The sequence below is a fragment of the Pelecanus crispus genome, chromosome 7, assembly GCF_030463565.1.
Source record: "Pelecanus crispus isolate bPelCri1 chromosome 7, bPelCri1.pri, whole genome shotgun sequence".
Taxonomy (NCBI): Eukaryota; Metazoa; Chordata; class Aves; order Pelecaniformes; family Pelecanidae; genus Pelecanus; species Pelecanus crispus.
In genome coordinates, this window is record NC_134649.1 from 5,170,965 (window position 1) to 5,185,047 (window position 14,083).

The 14,083-nt window shown below is 40.7% G+C and overlaps 1 protein-coding gene across 2 annotated transcripts in view; it reads left to right on the forward strand.

The window, feature by feature from the left end:
- The window catches only part of IGF1R (insulin like growth factor 1 receptor), a 193,572-nt gene that overhangs the window by 167,919 nt on the left and 11,570 nt on the right, over positions 1-14,083 (forward strand). The window contains exons 11-18 of one of the 2 annotated variants that reach the window (XM_075713640.1): positions 2,102-2,388; positions 3,908-4,044; positions 4,394-4,553; positions 5,580-5,685; positions 7,067-7,137; positions 9,400-9,629; positions 9,924-10,034; positions 12,083-12,242. In XM_075713640.1, coding sequence (XP_075569755.1) covers positions 2,102-2,388; positions 3,908-4,044; positions 4,394-4,553; positions 5,580-5,685; positions 7,067-7,137; positions 9,400-9,629; positions 9,924-10,034; positions 12,083-12,242 — 1,262 coding nt within the window. The remainder of the gene's footprint in view (positions 1-2,101; positions 2,389-3,907; positions 4,045-4,393; positions 4,554-5,579; positions 5,686-7,066; positions 7,138-9,399; positions 9,630-9,923; positions 10,035-12,082; positions 12,243-14,083) is intronic. The other variant, XM_075713641.1, reaches the window with a different exon arrangement.

Consider the following 14,083-nt stretch of genomic DNA (forward strand, 5'->3'; position numbering starts at 1 on the left):
GCCTTTATCTGTGCCTTTCACGAAAGCAGGAAGCTGCTTGACAAAAAAACAATGGTGTCAAATGTCTTGATGTTTTAATCATGTTTGCCTTGTGGTTATCCTGCAGGTCTTTTTCTCTTCCTGATACGATAGTAGTTTTCACCAACGAGTTTTGTGTTGCTTTTTCTTTGTCTTTTTCCCCAAAGGCAAGGTAGGACTGTAGTTTTGGGGGTTTTTTTGTTTTGTTTTGAGTTTGGTTTTGGTTTTTTTTTTTAACCCCAGATACCACCAAAGTGTTGAAACTTCATGCATCCCATAAAAGCAGTGATAGACAAAGTCATGCCTTTTGGGTTCTTGCATTGACACATGCTTTTGTGGTTGATTGAAAATGAACGTTTTATTTTCACTACTTGTATCACAAAATCTGTGCAAATGTTCATCATCAGTTCAGTGCTGGGCATCCCATGTGCTTTTAGTGGTTCAAAAGTTTGTTCTTTCCACTGAATTAAAGCAGTAAATGAATACTCACCCAAAGCAAGGTGAATAGCTTTAATAACTTCCATAAATACCACTGTAGAAGAGGCGCAAGTGCTTACATCTCTTACGAAATCCCCCCAAGCCCCACTGACAAGTTACGACATTCGCTTGTACATAGCTTAAAACAATTTCTTGGTAGCTTAGGAAGTTTTTCTCCTTGTCTTTGTGTATTTCTGTGCTGTGGTTTATGTGGCATCTGAGAGTGTCAAAAAGACTGCTCAAGACATAGTAAAAGGATTTTGGAAAATTTTGTAGTGAACTCCTAAAAAAAAATTTCATCCAACCTCTGCCAGAAGATTTCAAAACCAAGTCAGCCTGTTTTTGGCTCTCTCTGCAGCATGCTGTTTTGTGGCTGAATGTACTAAGATGGTATATTTGACAGCAAATTAACTTCTCCCGTTGAGTCATCTTTCTTCCTGTTGTGTGTTTGAGGGAGGCCTTACTCGCCTGGTTTGTAACTGGCTCTCTGATAGAGGTGTGTTAGAATTCACCTTTGTCCTTGATGACCGTTGCACCACCAGGTGCTAAATGGGCACTGGCAAAGTGATTTCAGGTGGGATAGGATTCAAGCCAAAACTGTTTTTGTGGTGTGACTCTTCTTAAATTTTTTAACTCCCCTGGTGCATTGCTTTCCAGGTGTGAGCAGTCCTGCAAACTGTGGAGGCTAGGAGAGCAGGAGCTGGAAAAAGCCAGCTTGCCCTATGTAGTCAGTGCTCCTCTGCAAAACAGCCTTGGATCTGACACGAGAGCAAGTGACAAGTCTAACGTGTAGCAGTCGTGTTGGTTAGCTAATAACCTTCCAAATGTCCTCTACAACAGTTTCAAGACTTGAGAAAGTAGTAGGTTGCTGTAAATCAAGTTTTTAATGCTGCATGAATTTCATACAGATGCCTGTAAGGCAAAGCAAAGTTGCTTGGTGAACTCTTTGCTATACACAATATTAGTACTGTGTTTTCTCATACAGGGAGATTGTTCCTTTGCAGAGCTTTTGTTTGGGTGAGACAAGTAGAGAGAGATACACAAATTACCACACATTAGTGGTGCTTAAGATTCATGGTCTTCAGCTGCCTTCCAAGGTTTCTTTTCTCAGAGCAATACATTCAAAGTTCTGTAATTTCATTGCAACTGAAAAGAAAGTTAAGCCTACTGAGAGTTAGCTTTGCTAATCCAGCAAACTTCAAAACAGTTTTTTCCCTAACCTTTTCAACCTTCAACATCTGATTTTTATTTTAAGCGTCAACATTACTGTCATTAAATACAAATCTAGGATGCTTATTGAATAACGGTGAAGCCATTTTTGCTATTTGGTTTATTGAGTGAGGTCAGAAGTTTGCACATTTATCTTGGGGCGCAATGAGCTTCAGAGTTTTGATTGGTTTCTGACCAAAAGAGAGAGTAATAGGATGTGCTGACATGCTGCAGATTCACATTAAGAGAAAGCTTTTGTCTTGTTTTGCACTTTCCTTTATTTAGCTTTTTTAATGTCAGAGTTACCTATTTTACTGGGGGTTTTTTGCACAGGGCTGGAGGAAAAGTGGTCTTTCTGTGAAGAGACCTTTTCTATACCTGTCTGTTTGCTCCACAGACCCGATCGGAAGCGGAGAGACGTGTTCCGAATCGCAAATGCCACTTTGGCCACTCGAAACAGGAATGCGACTGGGACAGATCATTTCAGCAATGTTTCTGACGCAGAGGAGAGTGAGGTGGAATACCCGTTCTTTGAGACCAAAGTGGATGGCAAGGAGAGGACTGTGATCTCCCATCTCCAGCCTTTTACTCTTTACCGCATTGATATTCACAGCTGCAACCATGAAGCCGACACACTTGGTTGTAGCGCTTCCAACTTTGTCTTTGCAAGAACCATGCCTTCAGGTATGCTCTCACAAGTATACAGCTTTGTTTTTATTTTCTGGGGAGAGTTCAATCTCAGGGAGGACAAGCCCTCCAAATCCAGTTAGAAAAACATTGGGGTATAATAAAAAAAGTCTATGCAAGAAAATAAATTGGAACTATAGAAAATCTCATTGCAGTAGTTTAATGTCTTTGACCAGTCTCTTGTGTGTACTGAGTGATCTGTAGTGAGTCTGTCCTGTGATCTGGAGAAGGGTAGAAGTGCGTGCATTGACTACCGAGATAATTATGAGAGAATCCGTTTCCCAGTGATATAGGTGATAACCGCAGACATGGCGGGTTGAAAGGTTTTATTCTTCAGTTCCCTGTATGCTGAATAGAGACGGGAACGTTTCTCAGCTAATGTTTAGTTTTGCTGTGTTCACTCTGAACTGTTTGCAGATGTTAGAGTTTTGCTGGTGGGAATGTTTGCCAAATGTTTCTTCTGTCACAGAATGACCATGCATTTGTCCAGCCTGGAAACAGGAGGAGTACTGTGTCGCTTTGTGCCCGATCGCCGGCATCTAGAGTACTTCAAATAGGAAGCACTGAATGCTGTACTTATGTTTGGGACTTTTACAGATTGTACTACTTCTGAGAAGAATAGAGATGATTTTAGTGTAAGCTCATATGCACCCAGCAATGAGCTTCTGACTCCAGCAGATGTCGGGGAATATTTGATGCAGAATGGTAGCAATTTTGTTTTGTTTCTGGAAGGAAAGACTATCATAATCCAGATCCAGCTGTGTCAGTAAAAAAGCAAAAAGCATTGCTTATTTCAAGGAAATAAGGAAATCTGTGAGATCAGGGAAAAGGAAATAAGTGCTCCCAGCTTTTTAGCGCATGGCTCTGAAAATTAAAGGCTAAACAATTCTGTTTTCTTCTAAACCTAACAACTGTATTTTTGAAAAAGCAGTCTTTTTTTCTTTGACTGAAACAGTCTTCATATTCCTGTTAAGTTTTGAATTAAACACATAAAATTATCAAGAATGAAATAGGGATAAAGCAGCTCCTGAATTGCTGATGAAACTCCATTTTAAACTGTGACAGATTTCCTAAGACTGGATGCTTTAGGAAAGGGAAGTCAGTGGGGCAAATCTTAGGTCTTTACAGCCATTTGCAGACAGGTTGCTGTTTACAGCCATGCGGTGGGAATAGCTGTGTCTGCACTGTTTTGGTGTAGTGGAAAGTTTGGAAGGAAGAGCCAGATGCTGATAAACAGGTTTTTTGGCACACAGAGCACAGTGACTAACACAGAGCCCATACCTGGTGAAGCTGTACACACCGCACTGATTTTCTGGCAATCGGCACTTCAGACTCTGCTGATCTCTTCAGCAGGGCCCTGGCCAATGCATTCTGTTCTCTGGATCTTTGAATAGCGCTTACTGCAATGCTTTCGTACCTAAAGAATAGTACGAACCTTTTATTTTCCTCAATTGTTGCGTAAGTTCCTGTTTCAGTAATAGGTGTTCTTCTCGCATCACTTGTAAATATTTTACAGAGGGAGCAGATAACATTCCAGGAACGGTAGCATGGGAAGCAAAAGAAGAAAATACCGTCTACCTGAAGTGGTTAGAGCCAGCAAATCCAAATGGGCTGATACTAATGTATGAAATCAAATATGGGCAGCATGGAGAGGTGAGGATTTGACTTTTTGATCACTTTCTCTGGTAAGAGTTACTGTTTGTAACTCTACTTTATACACAAAATGGGATCTTTCTTAACGCGCTTCTGTGCAGTGCTGCAGACCAAAGGTAGAAATGGTGATTCCAAACACTCTGCACCAACCAGCATGCCATTCCTTTGTTTTGTTTATTTTGACGGTTTTTGAATTCCACATTATCTCCTTAAGGTGTTTGAAGAAAGACTGGTCAGATGGGGCTTTTAGCTATAAAACTTAGCTTATCCTGCAGCCATATTGTTCTCTCAAGAGTGAAGAAATGTGAAGATACTAACACGAACTGCAAATTGCTTTGTTTTCTTTTAGGAGAAGCGGGAATGTGTTTCCAGACAGGAATACAAGAAGCTTGGAGGAGCTAAACTAACTCATCTGAACCCCGGAAACTATTCTGCTAGAGTTCAGGCCACTTCGTTAGCTGGAAATGGGTCATGGACTGAGCCAGTCTCTTTCTATGTGCAACCCAAATGTGAGATGAATGTTTGTTGGCTGTGTCAAATTGGGCAACTATTGTCTTTTTAGTAATTCCTGATGTTTACATGTGTAACTGGGCATATGAGCCTCTTGCCCGTACTCGGAATGCTCCTCTTACTTGCTGATGCTTCTTTGGGAACTCTCCTCTGTTCCATTTTTTGGCAAGTGTTGACAACCAGGAGGTGTATCTGAGGTGTGGTCCTTTTCTTGCATGCATTCTATATATATGAGAGGTGCAACCACATGGTGGGTGTGTAGAACACACTACTCTGGCTTCCTGTGATGTACAACTCTGTTGGGAATGTCATGTTAGCCATAACAACGTGGAGTTGGATTGTGCAATACCTGTGGCAGTAAGGCAAACCTGCCTTAAATTGCAAAATAATACAAGAAACAAATAATTCGGTTAGATTTTTGGCTGGCAGGTTTTTTTAAATACCAAGATGCTTTTTCATATGATCTGTTCCCAGTGACATTTGATAAAGATAACATCCTGATGAAAGGGTGATGCTGGTCCTGACGATGGGAGTAATTTGTATTTTGGAAGAACATTACTGCAGTGTCCACAGAGACCCTCCCAAGAACTTCCGTATTTAGTTGTAGAGCAGATGTATCCACAGAAAACTGGAACTCCATCTTTTATTCCTTTTTGGTTTTCTAATTGCTGGACTTTGAAGAACTTTGTATTTTGAATATAAGTATAAGCAATAAAAAGGTGAATATGCAAATGAACAATTACATAGTGTTCACTGAGGAATGTAAGTCCTTTAGCATAACTTGTGAAAACAAACCCCAGACAGACACTGTTCTGTACAAAATTAATACTTTTCACTGTCTGTTTTCTTGTTCCACTCATCTGCAGTCAGGGAGTGTTTCTGAGTACATTTTTCTACATCAGACAAGAAAATGAGTACTTTGATTTCTTCCCTGTATGGAAATACACTGAGTGGGTTTTGAATGTTTCTTTGTTAATGGAGATTTTATAGAAACCCTGATACAATTGTTTTCTTGTTGGTTGCAGCAGCAAACTACGGAAACTTCCTGCACTTGATAATTGTGCTCCCTATTGCTTTCCTGCTCATCATTGGGGGATTACTGATAATGCTGTACGTCTTTAACAAAAAGAGGTGAGTTGTATATGCTTGTGGTTAAAACTGCAGGAGGGGAATGTTTATTTTCAAATCTGTGCCCATAGAGCGAAATTAAAAAGGGCAATGGCATTCCGAGGACTCGAGAAGCTAAAGTCGATTCTGTCTTGGTGTGTAAAAGGAGGTGGTTTAGAGTTACCAGCAAGCATCCGGCTGCTGCTTGAGATATGAAGAGGCTTTTTATTGCAGTATCATGTTTGAGAGGGAAGAGGAAGGGTTGTCAGGAACATATCCACTGGGACAACGATGGCAAATACTGAACCTGTATCATCAGAACCTTTGACTGAAATATAGGTCAATATAGATCATGAAAACTTAGTTCAATTTAGGTTAATTTGATTTCTTGCAAATTCTAGAGGTTTTTTTTAAGTCTTTACATCCACTTAAATTACATCCTGGACAGAGCAGTGTAGGGGACTGTTCTGTTTATTTGCTTTCCTCGGTTTTGTTTTTTGTAACTAGTGATTTTTTTTTTTTTTAAATTTAATTGAAATACATAATGAAAACTTAATAGAAGTCAGTGCAAATGTTCAGCCTTGCAACTTTCTAGATACAGAGGGGTTTTTTTACTCTCATATAAACTATGCTCATTGAGTATCCCATTATTTCCAGCTCTAATTCAGTTGTGTGCAGACAGTAGTACCAGTTCTCCTCAAGCACTCCAGAAAGGGCTTTGTATCTAGCGACGTACAATACCTGCTTGGCCTTCCCTTGGGCTCTCCTAGGTGAAACTCAACCTTCTTGAAACTGTTATTCTAGCCCACAAGAATGTTTTGGCTTTGATTTTCTGAGGTCTGATTGATGATTTTATTTCTACGGCCTACCTCCTGCAAGAGCTCTCACAGCACTGAATAAATATGTCTTATTCTGAATATCAACGCTGTAAAATTGGGTGGGGTGTGTGTGTGTTTCTAAAATAAAATAATAGAAACACTTACAAAATAGTTGAATGGAATTCCCCATTATAAACAATCTTGTCCTTTGCTAGATCACTTCTCTCCCACGGCAGAGCAGGTGATGTTAAAGTATGTTCTCAGCCACAGGTCTCCTGGGTGTATTACCATACAGCTGCCTTTCTAAGTTTACCCAGCAGCTAAAAGTACCTCGTGTTTACGCTTTTCTGGTGCTGATTTGGTATAGAGAAGACCTCCGGTTTCCTGGGAAAGCTGTTCAGGGCTGTTTTCCCATTGATTACGTGAGGCAGAATAAGAACTTGGTTTGTCCCTTTTGTCCAAAAAGCTCTCCAGGTACAGTAAATAATATTCTGTGATTGAGCAAACGGTGGAAAAGCTGTAGAAGAGGTGGTCTGAAATTTACTTAGGCTTAAAGATTAAAAAAAATAAAAAAAATATTTCAACAGAAACAGTGACAGACTGGGTAATGGAGTACTTTACGCTTCTGTGAACCCCGAGTACTTCAGTGCTTCAGATGGTAAGTGTGACCTTACGCTTCTGATGCTTTTACTTTCATGTATTCTGTTTGTGTCTGACTGAAAACTCTAAAAGGGATGTGGTAACACCGTCTTCTCTTTTCATTTTGTTAGCACAGCCATAGAATTCTGGGATTGATAATATGTAAATGTCACCTGTCTGTTGAAACTGGGGAGTTGTTGAAATTTTTCCTGTAGTTTATTCAGCTGAGGCAAATTTGGATGCATTAGTTTCACTTTCAGACTATCATCTACTCATCCAGTGATGTTTTCACTGGAATGAAAGAATTCATGAATTCATAGTCTTTCATGTTTGCCCTTTTAAGCCCTATTCTGACCTATTGGAACAAACCCACTGCTTGTTTCTGTGTACTTATCACATGGGAAATAGTAACATTTAACAAAAACCAATACTGTCTCCTCACTTCCCATCCCAAGAAAACTCCCCAACAACTTTTCACAGTTAGAGAAAGAGAAAAGCAGTATTGTGGGCTTCCAGACATATCACATGCAGAAATTTTGTGTTAAAATGAGCACGGATTTTTAATGTAATCCATATTTGTTTCTCTTAATATCTGGAGTGTAGATAAGCCCGTTTTTCTCTAGCTGGCAAAACAGTTTTTTAAAGCTAGTTTCAAATGGACCTAATTTATTTGTGACTGATGCATATATTTGGCGATAACAATATTTATAGGTATTAGACTGTGGCAGTGTTTAGATCCCAGCTGGTATATTTGTGTTGAGTGCTGTGCTAACAGAGTGAAATAATTGTAGTTCTAAAGTCAGGTATGGAGTTTTGGGGGGCATCTTTAATTTCTTACAATTCTCTGTGGGAGACACACAATGTGGATAATGCTCAAGTCTTTAAAACCGTCCAGGAAACAAAAATTCTTTAAAACAAAATTGCTGTTCCTAGAACAGCGTGCTTTCTGGATGTCTGTATTATTTTCCTGTACTTCACTATTGCAGGAGGTTGTGCCTGCTAATGGTGTAGATGAACTTCTTGCCAGTTGTTGTGTTGGCTGTCCCTGAGCAGCAGCAGGAGCTGAATGAACCTGGCGGTCCAGGGATCCTCAGCTCTGCATCTCCAGAAAGCCCATGTTCTGGGACTACTATGGATGGAGAACCAGGGAAATTCAGCTTTCTGGCTAAATGAATTGCTTTAAAAAATATTAAAATACAAAAAGCAACTAGGTTCCCACTGGAACACATACTTGCTAGGTAATTAATTTTTCCCCCACATACACACATAGAGGTGTGGTTGTCTGTAACGAGCATGTGCCCATACTGTACGGATTATGTACGTCTGGAGCTCTTCAAGTGCAGGAGGAAATCAGAACATCGGACGAATTTCCTTGAGGCATCAGTTCTTCTGTTTATGGTTTAGTTTGGTGCTACTGCTGTAGACTTCTTGCCGGAGTAGTGTTTCCAAACGGCCCCCGGGAGGCTAGTGGGTTTAGCCATAGTGGCAGTGGACTCTTTCACTGTTATTTTTTATAGCAGCACCATTAGGGTTAAAGGGTCTGTCAGTGTTCATGCTATAATCCTCTATTTTTGTATCCTGTTGTTTCACCCATCCAGAGCATGTGACACAACTGTCCCCTCCTTTGGTGACTAACAGGCAGCAGCATCAGTGACTACTCAGATGTCGTCTTGCCTGAGGCAGTCCTCCCTCCTGGCAGTCACCTTCTGAGATCTCTTCTGCCTCAGATCAAAGACTTGCAGCAGCAGCAGCAAGTTCTGCCTTTACTGCTGCAACAGTGTGTGTGCAAGTGATCAGAATAGCTTCATGCAAAGAGCCTACTAGATCAGAGAGTCTGTTTCCCTCTAGTCATAAAATCAATCTGTTAATAGAGAATACAGCAGACACTAAACTGATACAGATGATCAAGTGTGCTTGATGCTGTCTGGAAGAATGAGAAGACGAAGGATCCCAAAAAAAGCTCAAGCCTAAAGTATTTATTCAAGCCTCTTCCCGTCCTGGTTTTGTGCTTTGAGGTTCCTTATTTCTATCACATTATGTCAGTACCATAGTGAGGCCCCTTCAAGTCCATCTACACGTTTCTTTAAGATTTATTTGTATGCCAAGCATCTACCTGTCTCTATGGGAAAGACCGTGGACTGTTTGCATACATTGTGCAAGGCCTCAGCATTGTCTAGTGTTGTTTACAGTAAAACTGTTTGGGCAGTTGGTATCATAAAGCGGTGCGTGATTGCACCACTTGCAGAAGTGGAACATCATGGCCTGTTCTTTCTCTCCTTAGTGTATGTTCCAGACGAATGGGAGGTGCCCCGTGAGAAGATCACTATGTGTCGGGAGCTTGGGCAAGGCTCCTTTGGAATGGTTTACGAGGGAATAGCCAAGGGAGTGGTGAAGGATGAGCCGGAGACCAGGGTGGCCATCAAGACAGTCAATGAGTCTGCAAGCATGCGTGAGAGGATAGAGTTCTTAAATGAGGCCTCGGTGATGAAGGAGTTCAATTGTCACCATGTTGTAAGTCATGAAAGTGTAACGAGGCTGTGATTCATACAGCCATGGTGCTTACTGGCATGCGGGTGTTCAGGGCACGTCTTCACTGACTGAAGTGGGAACTCGGGATTTTAGCTTCAACTCTGCGCAGCTTTATAATATTGTTGTTAAACAGGAGTCAGAGAGTGGAAGCAAATCTACTCTCAGACCTTTCCCACAGGTTCACGGGTGTTTGGGGCTACATATCGACATGAATAAATCATTACTACAGTTCAGTTAACTGTATTTGTCACTGAACATTTGCTTTTTCTCTTCCAGGTTCGGCTGCTTGGTGTTGTTTCTCAGGGCCAGCCTACGTTGGTTATCATGGAGCTGATGACACGTGGGGACCTCAAAAGTTACCTGAGATCATTGAGGCCAGACACAGAGGTGAGTCATCAGTTGCTGGATGTTTTTTTATTTCTTCAGTTAGAATCATCTTGAACAAAACAGCGTCACGTTGGAAGCAGCAGGCAATTAGCCTTTCCTGCCCTTCTCCTTAAGCTCTAAGAACAAAACGTGAGCTGTTCTGTGATCTGCAACACCTTTTTTCATGAGGTAGCTACTGCAAATAGCCTGGTGTACTGAACGGAATAGGTCCCTTCTTGTGTTACCGAGTCCCATTTTCCAGATTTGAATTGAATTTCTTGTCTAATCTGATTTCTCATCAAGCTGTTAAACCAAAAATTGACTAGGTGAAGCATGCGTGTTACGATAAGTGTTTCATCTTGTATAACCTGCCTGTTGCCTCTGCTGGAAAGTAAAAATCTAATACCTTAGCTAATATGCATACTCTTAATATGTAGGCCATCAGTCTAACAGCTAAAGTTGCCCCATATGATGCAGGGTCTGAAGGATAAAGATCACAAGGTCACTTGCCACTGAAATCATAGTAGACTATGTAGAAAATGAGCTCAGCAGCTTTTGCCCTTGATGTAGAAATTCTGATGTGAATAACTTAAAGGAACAGAGTATGAGCACAATATGTGCGCAAGAGTATGAATATGGTATAAATGGAGGGTATTGCATGTAGCAAGAGCAGATTGCTTGAGTGAGTGGATACAGGAAACAATCATTGAATACAGCATTCAGAAAATACCAGTAAGACTAAGGGCTTGACTAGCATTTGTGATTAATAATGTTTCAGGTTATATTAAATAGTTTTGGTTGAATTCAACAAACTTCATAAAAAGGGACAGTGACATTACAGAGAAGTTACCAAAATGATGAGTTCTGTACTTGGCTTTCCTGTCTTGTATGCTGGTGCTTTCCAAAGCAGTCTGTGATAGGCCTGTGCCTAAATTCCCTGTCTTCCTTGATGTGCAACATAAAGAGTTGAGTGAAGTCTTCTGAAGACCTGTATGAGGAGGAAGGCAGGATATTTCAGTAAGGTGTGGATGGGGGCTTGCCTGATCACTGGATTTACCAGTAATTTAACCATGCGGCTCCCATACCTATCTCTTCCTCCTGGGGATTCAACTCACATTGGTCTTTCTGGGCTTTCTTGGTCATGTCTTCTGGGCTCCCATAGGGTGTCTTGCATTTGGCTCTTGGGAGCCTGGAAGTAGTGGGTATGGCTCATTATCTCAACACAAAGTAGCACAGTTTGAAAGTGATGATGGGACTGGGTATGAACACTTTCCATGGAAGGTGGGTAAGGGACCGTTTAATCTCTGGATGGGGATGTGATAAAGTTCAGTGACTTGGTCTGTGTGCTTTAGGGTCTTTGTCATTAGTAGAATTCAGTATATGAGGCTCTGGTTTTGGTTACTCTGTCAGCGATGATTATCCAAGGGGTGTAAAGCTTGGGTAAATTCATGCTGGTAAGGGATGGTGGGAGTTAGCTGATTGCGTGTAAGTACCTGAACTCCTTCATCCATGAGACTGAGAATGGCAGAAGCCATATATCCATGGATGCTAAGGAGTGAATTTGCTTCAGAAGAAATTGTCCCATAAGCTTTTCTCCTATTTACAAATAGAAGTAATTCAAGAGACATCTGGTTATGGAGAACTGGGGAACAGGAAATCATTTAACATCATCTGGTTGTTTGTGAAGATAGTAAAACAGTAGAAATCTCTAAAATAAGCCCTGTGCTTTGTATCTCAGAACTTGTGTGGCAGGAGGATGGACATTTAAGCTCCATAGGTGTAAGATAACATCCTTATACCAAAAAGTCCTTCTGGCTTGTATTCTGTAAAATAGAATGGCCTAAAAGAGCTGTGTGGGAGTTCTGTGTTTAACCCAGCTTGATATGGCCAGTTTTCCCACTAAGCAGATGCTACGGGGTCATGAGTTTCTGTTTAGCCTGGATCATGCCAGGCTGAACTGTGATAATGTAATTTTTATTTAGAAAATAAAAAAAAGTTACAGCTTGATGTAGGAATAGTTACTTATTTTTTTTCCCCTTAACCTGTTTTATCTTCTTAATCTTGCTCAGAATAATCCTGGCCAGGCACCTCCAACTCTGAAGAAGATGATTCAGATGGCAGGAGAGATTGCTGATGGGATGGCATATCTCAACGCCAACAAATTTGTTCACAGAGATCTTGCTGCGAGAAACTGCATGGTGGCAGAAGACTTCACAGTGAAAATTGGAGGTGCGCTTTCTTGACTTTTACTCAAATGAAACACAACATCCAGAAAGATCGGCATCTTAGAAGGCATTTTAATTTTTTTGAAAGCTGTGTGAAAGACCTTTTAAAACTTAGCTCTAGTTTAAATTTCTGCAGAATTAAATATGTTCCTTATGAAGGCTTGCTGTGATTTAAGACCTGTGAGCAGTCAACATTGAATTGAAACTCTTGGAATACCTCTACTTGCTGTTGTTCCAGTGGGGAAATAGTATAGTGTGTGGGTTTAAAAAGAGCTAGTGAAGCAGTGATTTGAGGTGCGGATGCTGCAGACATCTGGGTGGATGGCGTAGTTACCACTGGTGTGTCATTCGCTTTTCTGTTAATGCGCAAAAATAATTCCACCTCCTGTTTATTGAGTCAAGAATAAGAATTTTAGAATTATTTTAAAGCATATCTGATTTGGAAGTGGAATCTAAGGCTTGACTTCAGCTGGATGCTTTCCAGTCTGAACTGGAGTTATGCTTTCCAGACAAACAGAATGGCTTTTCCTCTGCTCTGCTGTTAGAACACCACTTTTTTTTTTCCTTCACCATCTCTCCAAAATAGTGTCAGATGAGTTTTTTCAGACTTCTCTCCAGAGAGGATGATTTTAAGCTTTTGGCTGTTTTTGAGTTGTGCACATTAAAATAACATGTATCGCAACAGCCTTCTGCTGTAGGAAACTAATTCTTTTTCTCTGAGCTTAACTCAGCTATTTTGATAATTTGTGTAAGTAATCCTGTCATTTGGGAGAAAGAAAAAATGATTTCATTTTGAGTCAGTTAATTAGGAAATAAGATCTTTGGGGGATTTTGTGCATTTTCTGCAGGTTCAGGGGAAGTCAGCCTGAATCCTTCCCATTCCAGTTTTCTCACTCCTCCTCCCCCCACCAGCATGTTTTACAATTCTTTGAACTGAAGATGGTGCATTTCTTCCCTTTAACATGGTACATGGTTACCCCGAAAGCATTCCGTGAAATATGCTGCACTGCTCTCATTTATGTACCGGTATTGAAAATCCCTTCACGTAGAAACAGTTTAGGAGCATCTTGACTGGAACACGCCAACTCAGACTGTTTAGATCTCAGAGGAAGAGCTTTATGCTACACTGTCCTATGCTCGTTGCATATCTGTTTCTTATTTGCATTACATTTTTAAAGAATTTTCCATTCAGCCAGGATAAAATCACCCTGGTGTGTGGGAGTGATGGAATAGCGGCACAGATGGGCTTTTTAGTCATAATTACTGAGGGTACCGGTGTCCCTAGCAGACAAGGAACGAGAAGGATCAGTGGTCAGTCACTCATCCAAGCCTGGTAATAATGACATCCATAGACTGGTAATAATGACTGTGAGAACTGGAGGAATTCTGTCCTCTCTTCATTCCACTTTTCCCAGAAAAAAAGGGGCAGCTACAGGTCTGTATTGATAAAATGGATTTTGCCCTAGGTCTGCTGTGTCAGCAAACAGCATTTAATACTAGTAAGAGATTTGATGCCACCTGATTTATTAACTTTTTGGTTAGCATCTGAGAACATAGTTACTGGTCTAACTAGGCTAGTCTAAGACCAAGCAGTTTTTGTGCATCAGGCTGATTGTACAAAAAAAAAAATTCTGAAGTAAGTCTGGGTTACAGTCAGGAGATGAGCATTGTTAGACCCAAGTCTTGCAAATGTTTACTGTTTACAGCTAAGGACATACATATAACCCAAAGTATGTCTTCAATATTGGTCTGTGTTAGTCATAAATGAATAGCCTAATTCTCTAGCATTTGAGATGGAATATTATGCAGGAACTGGAAATTACTTTTGGAAAGGGGGGGGAAAAA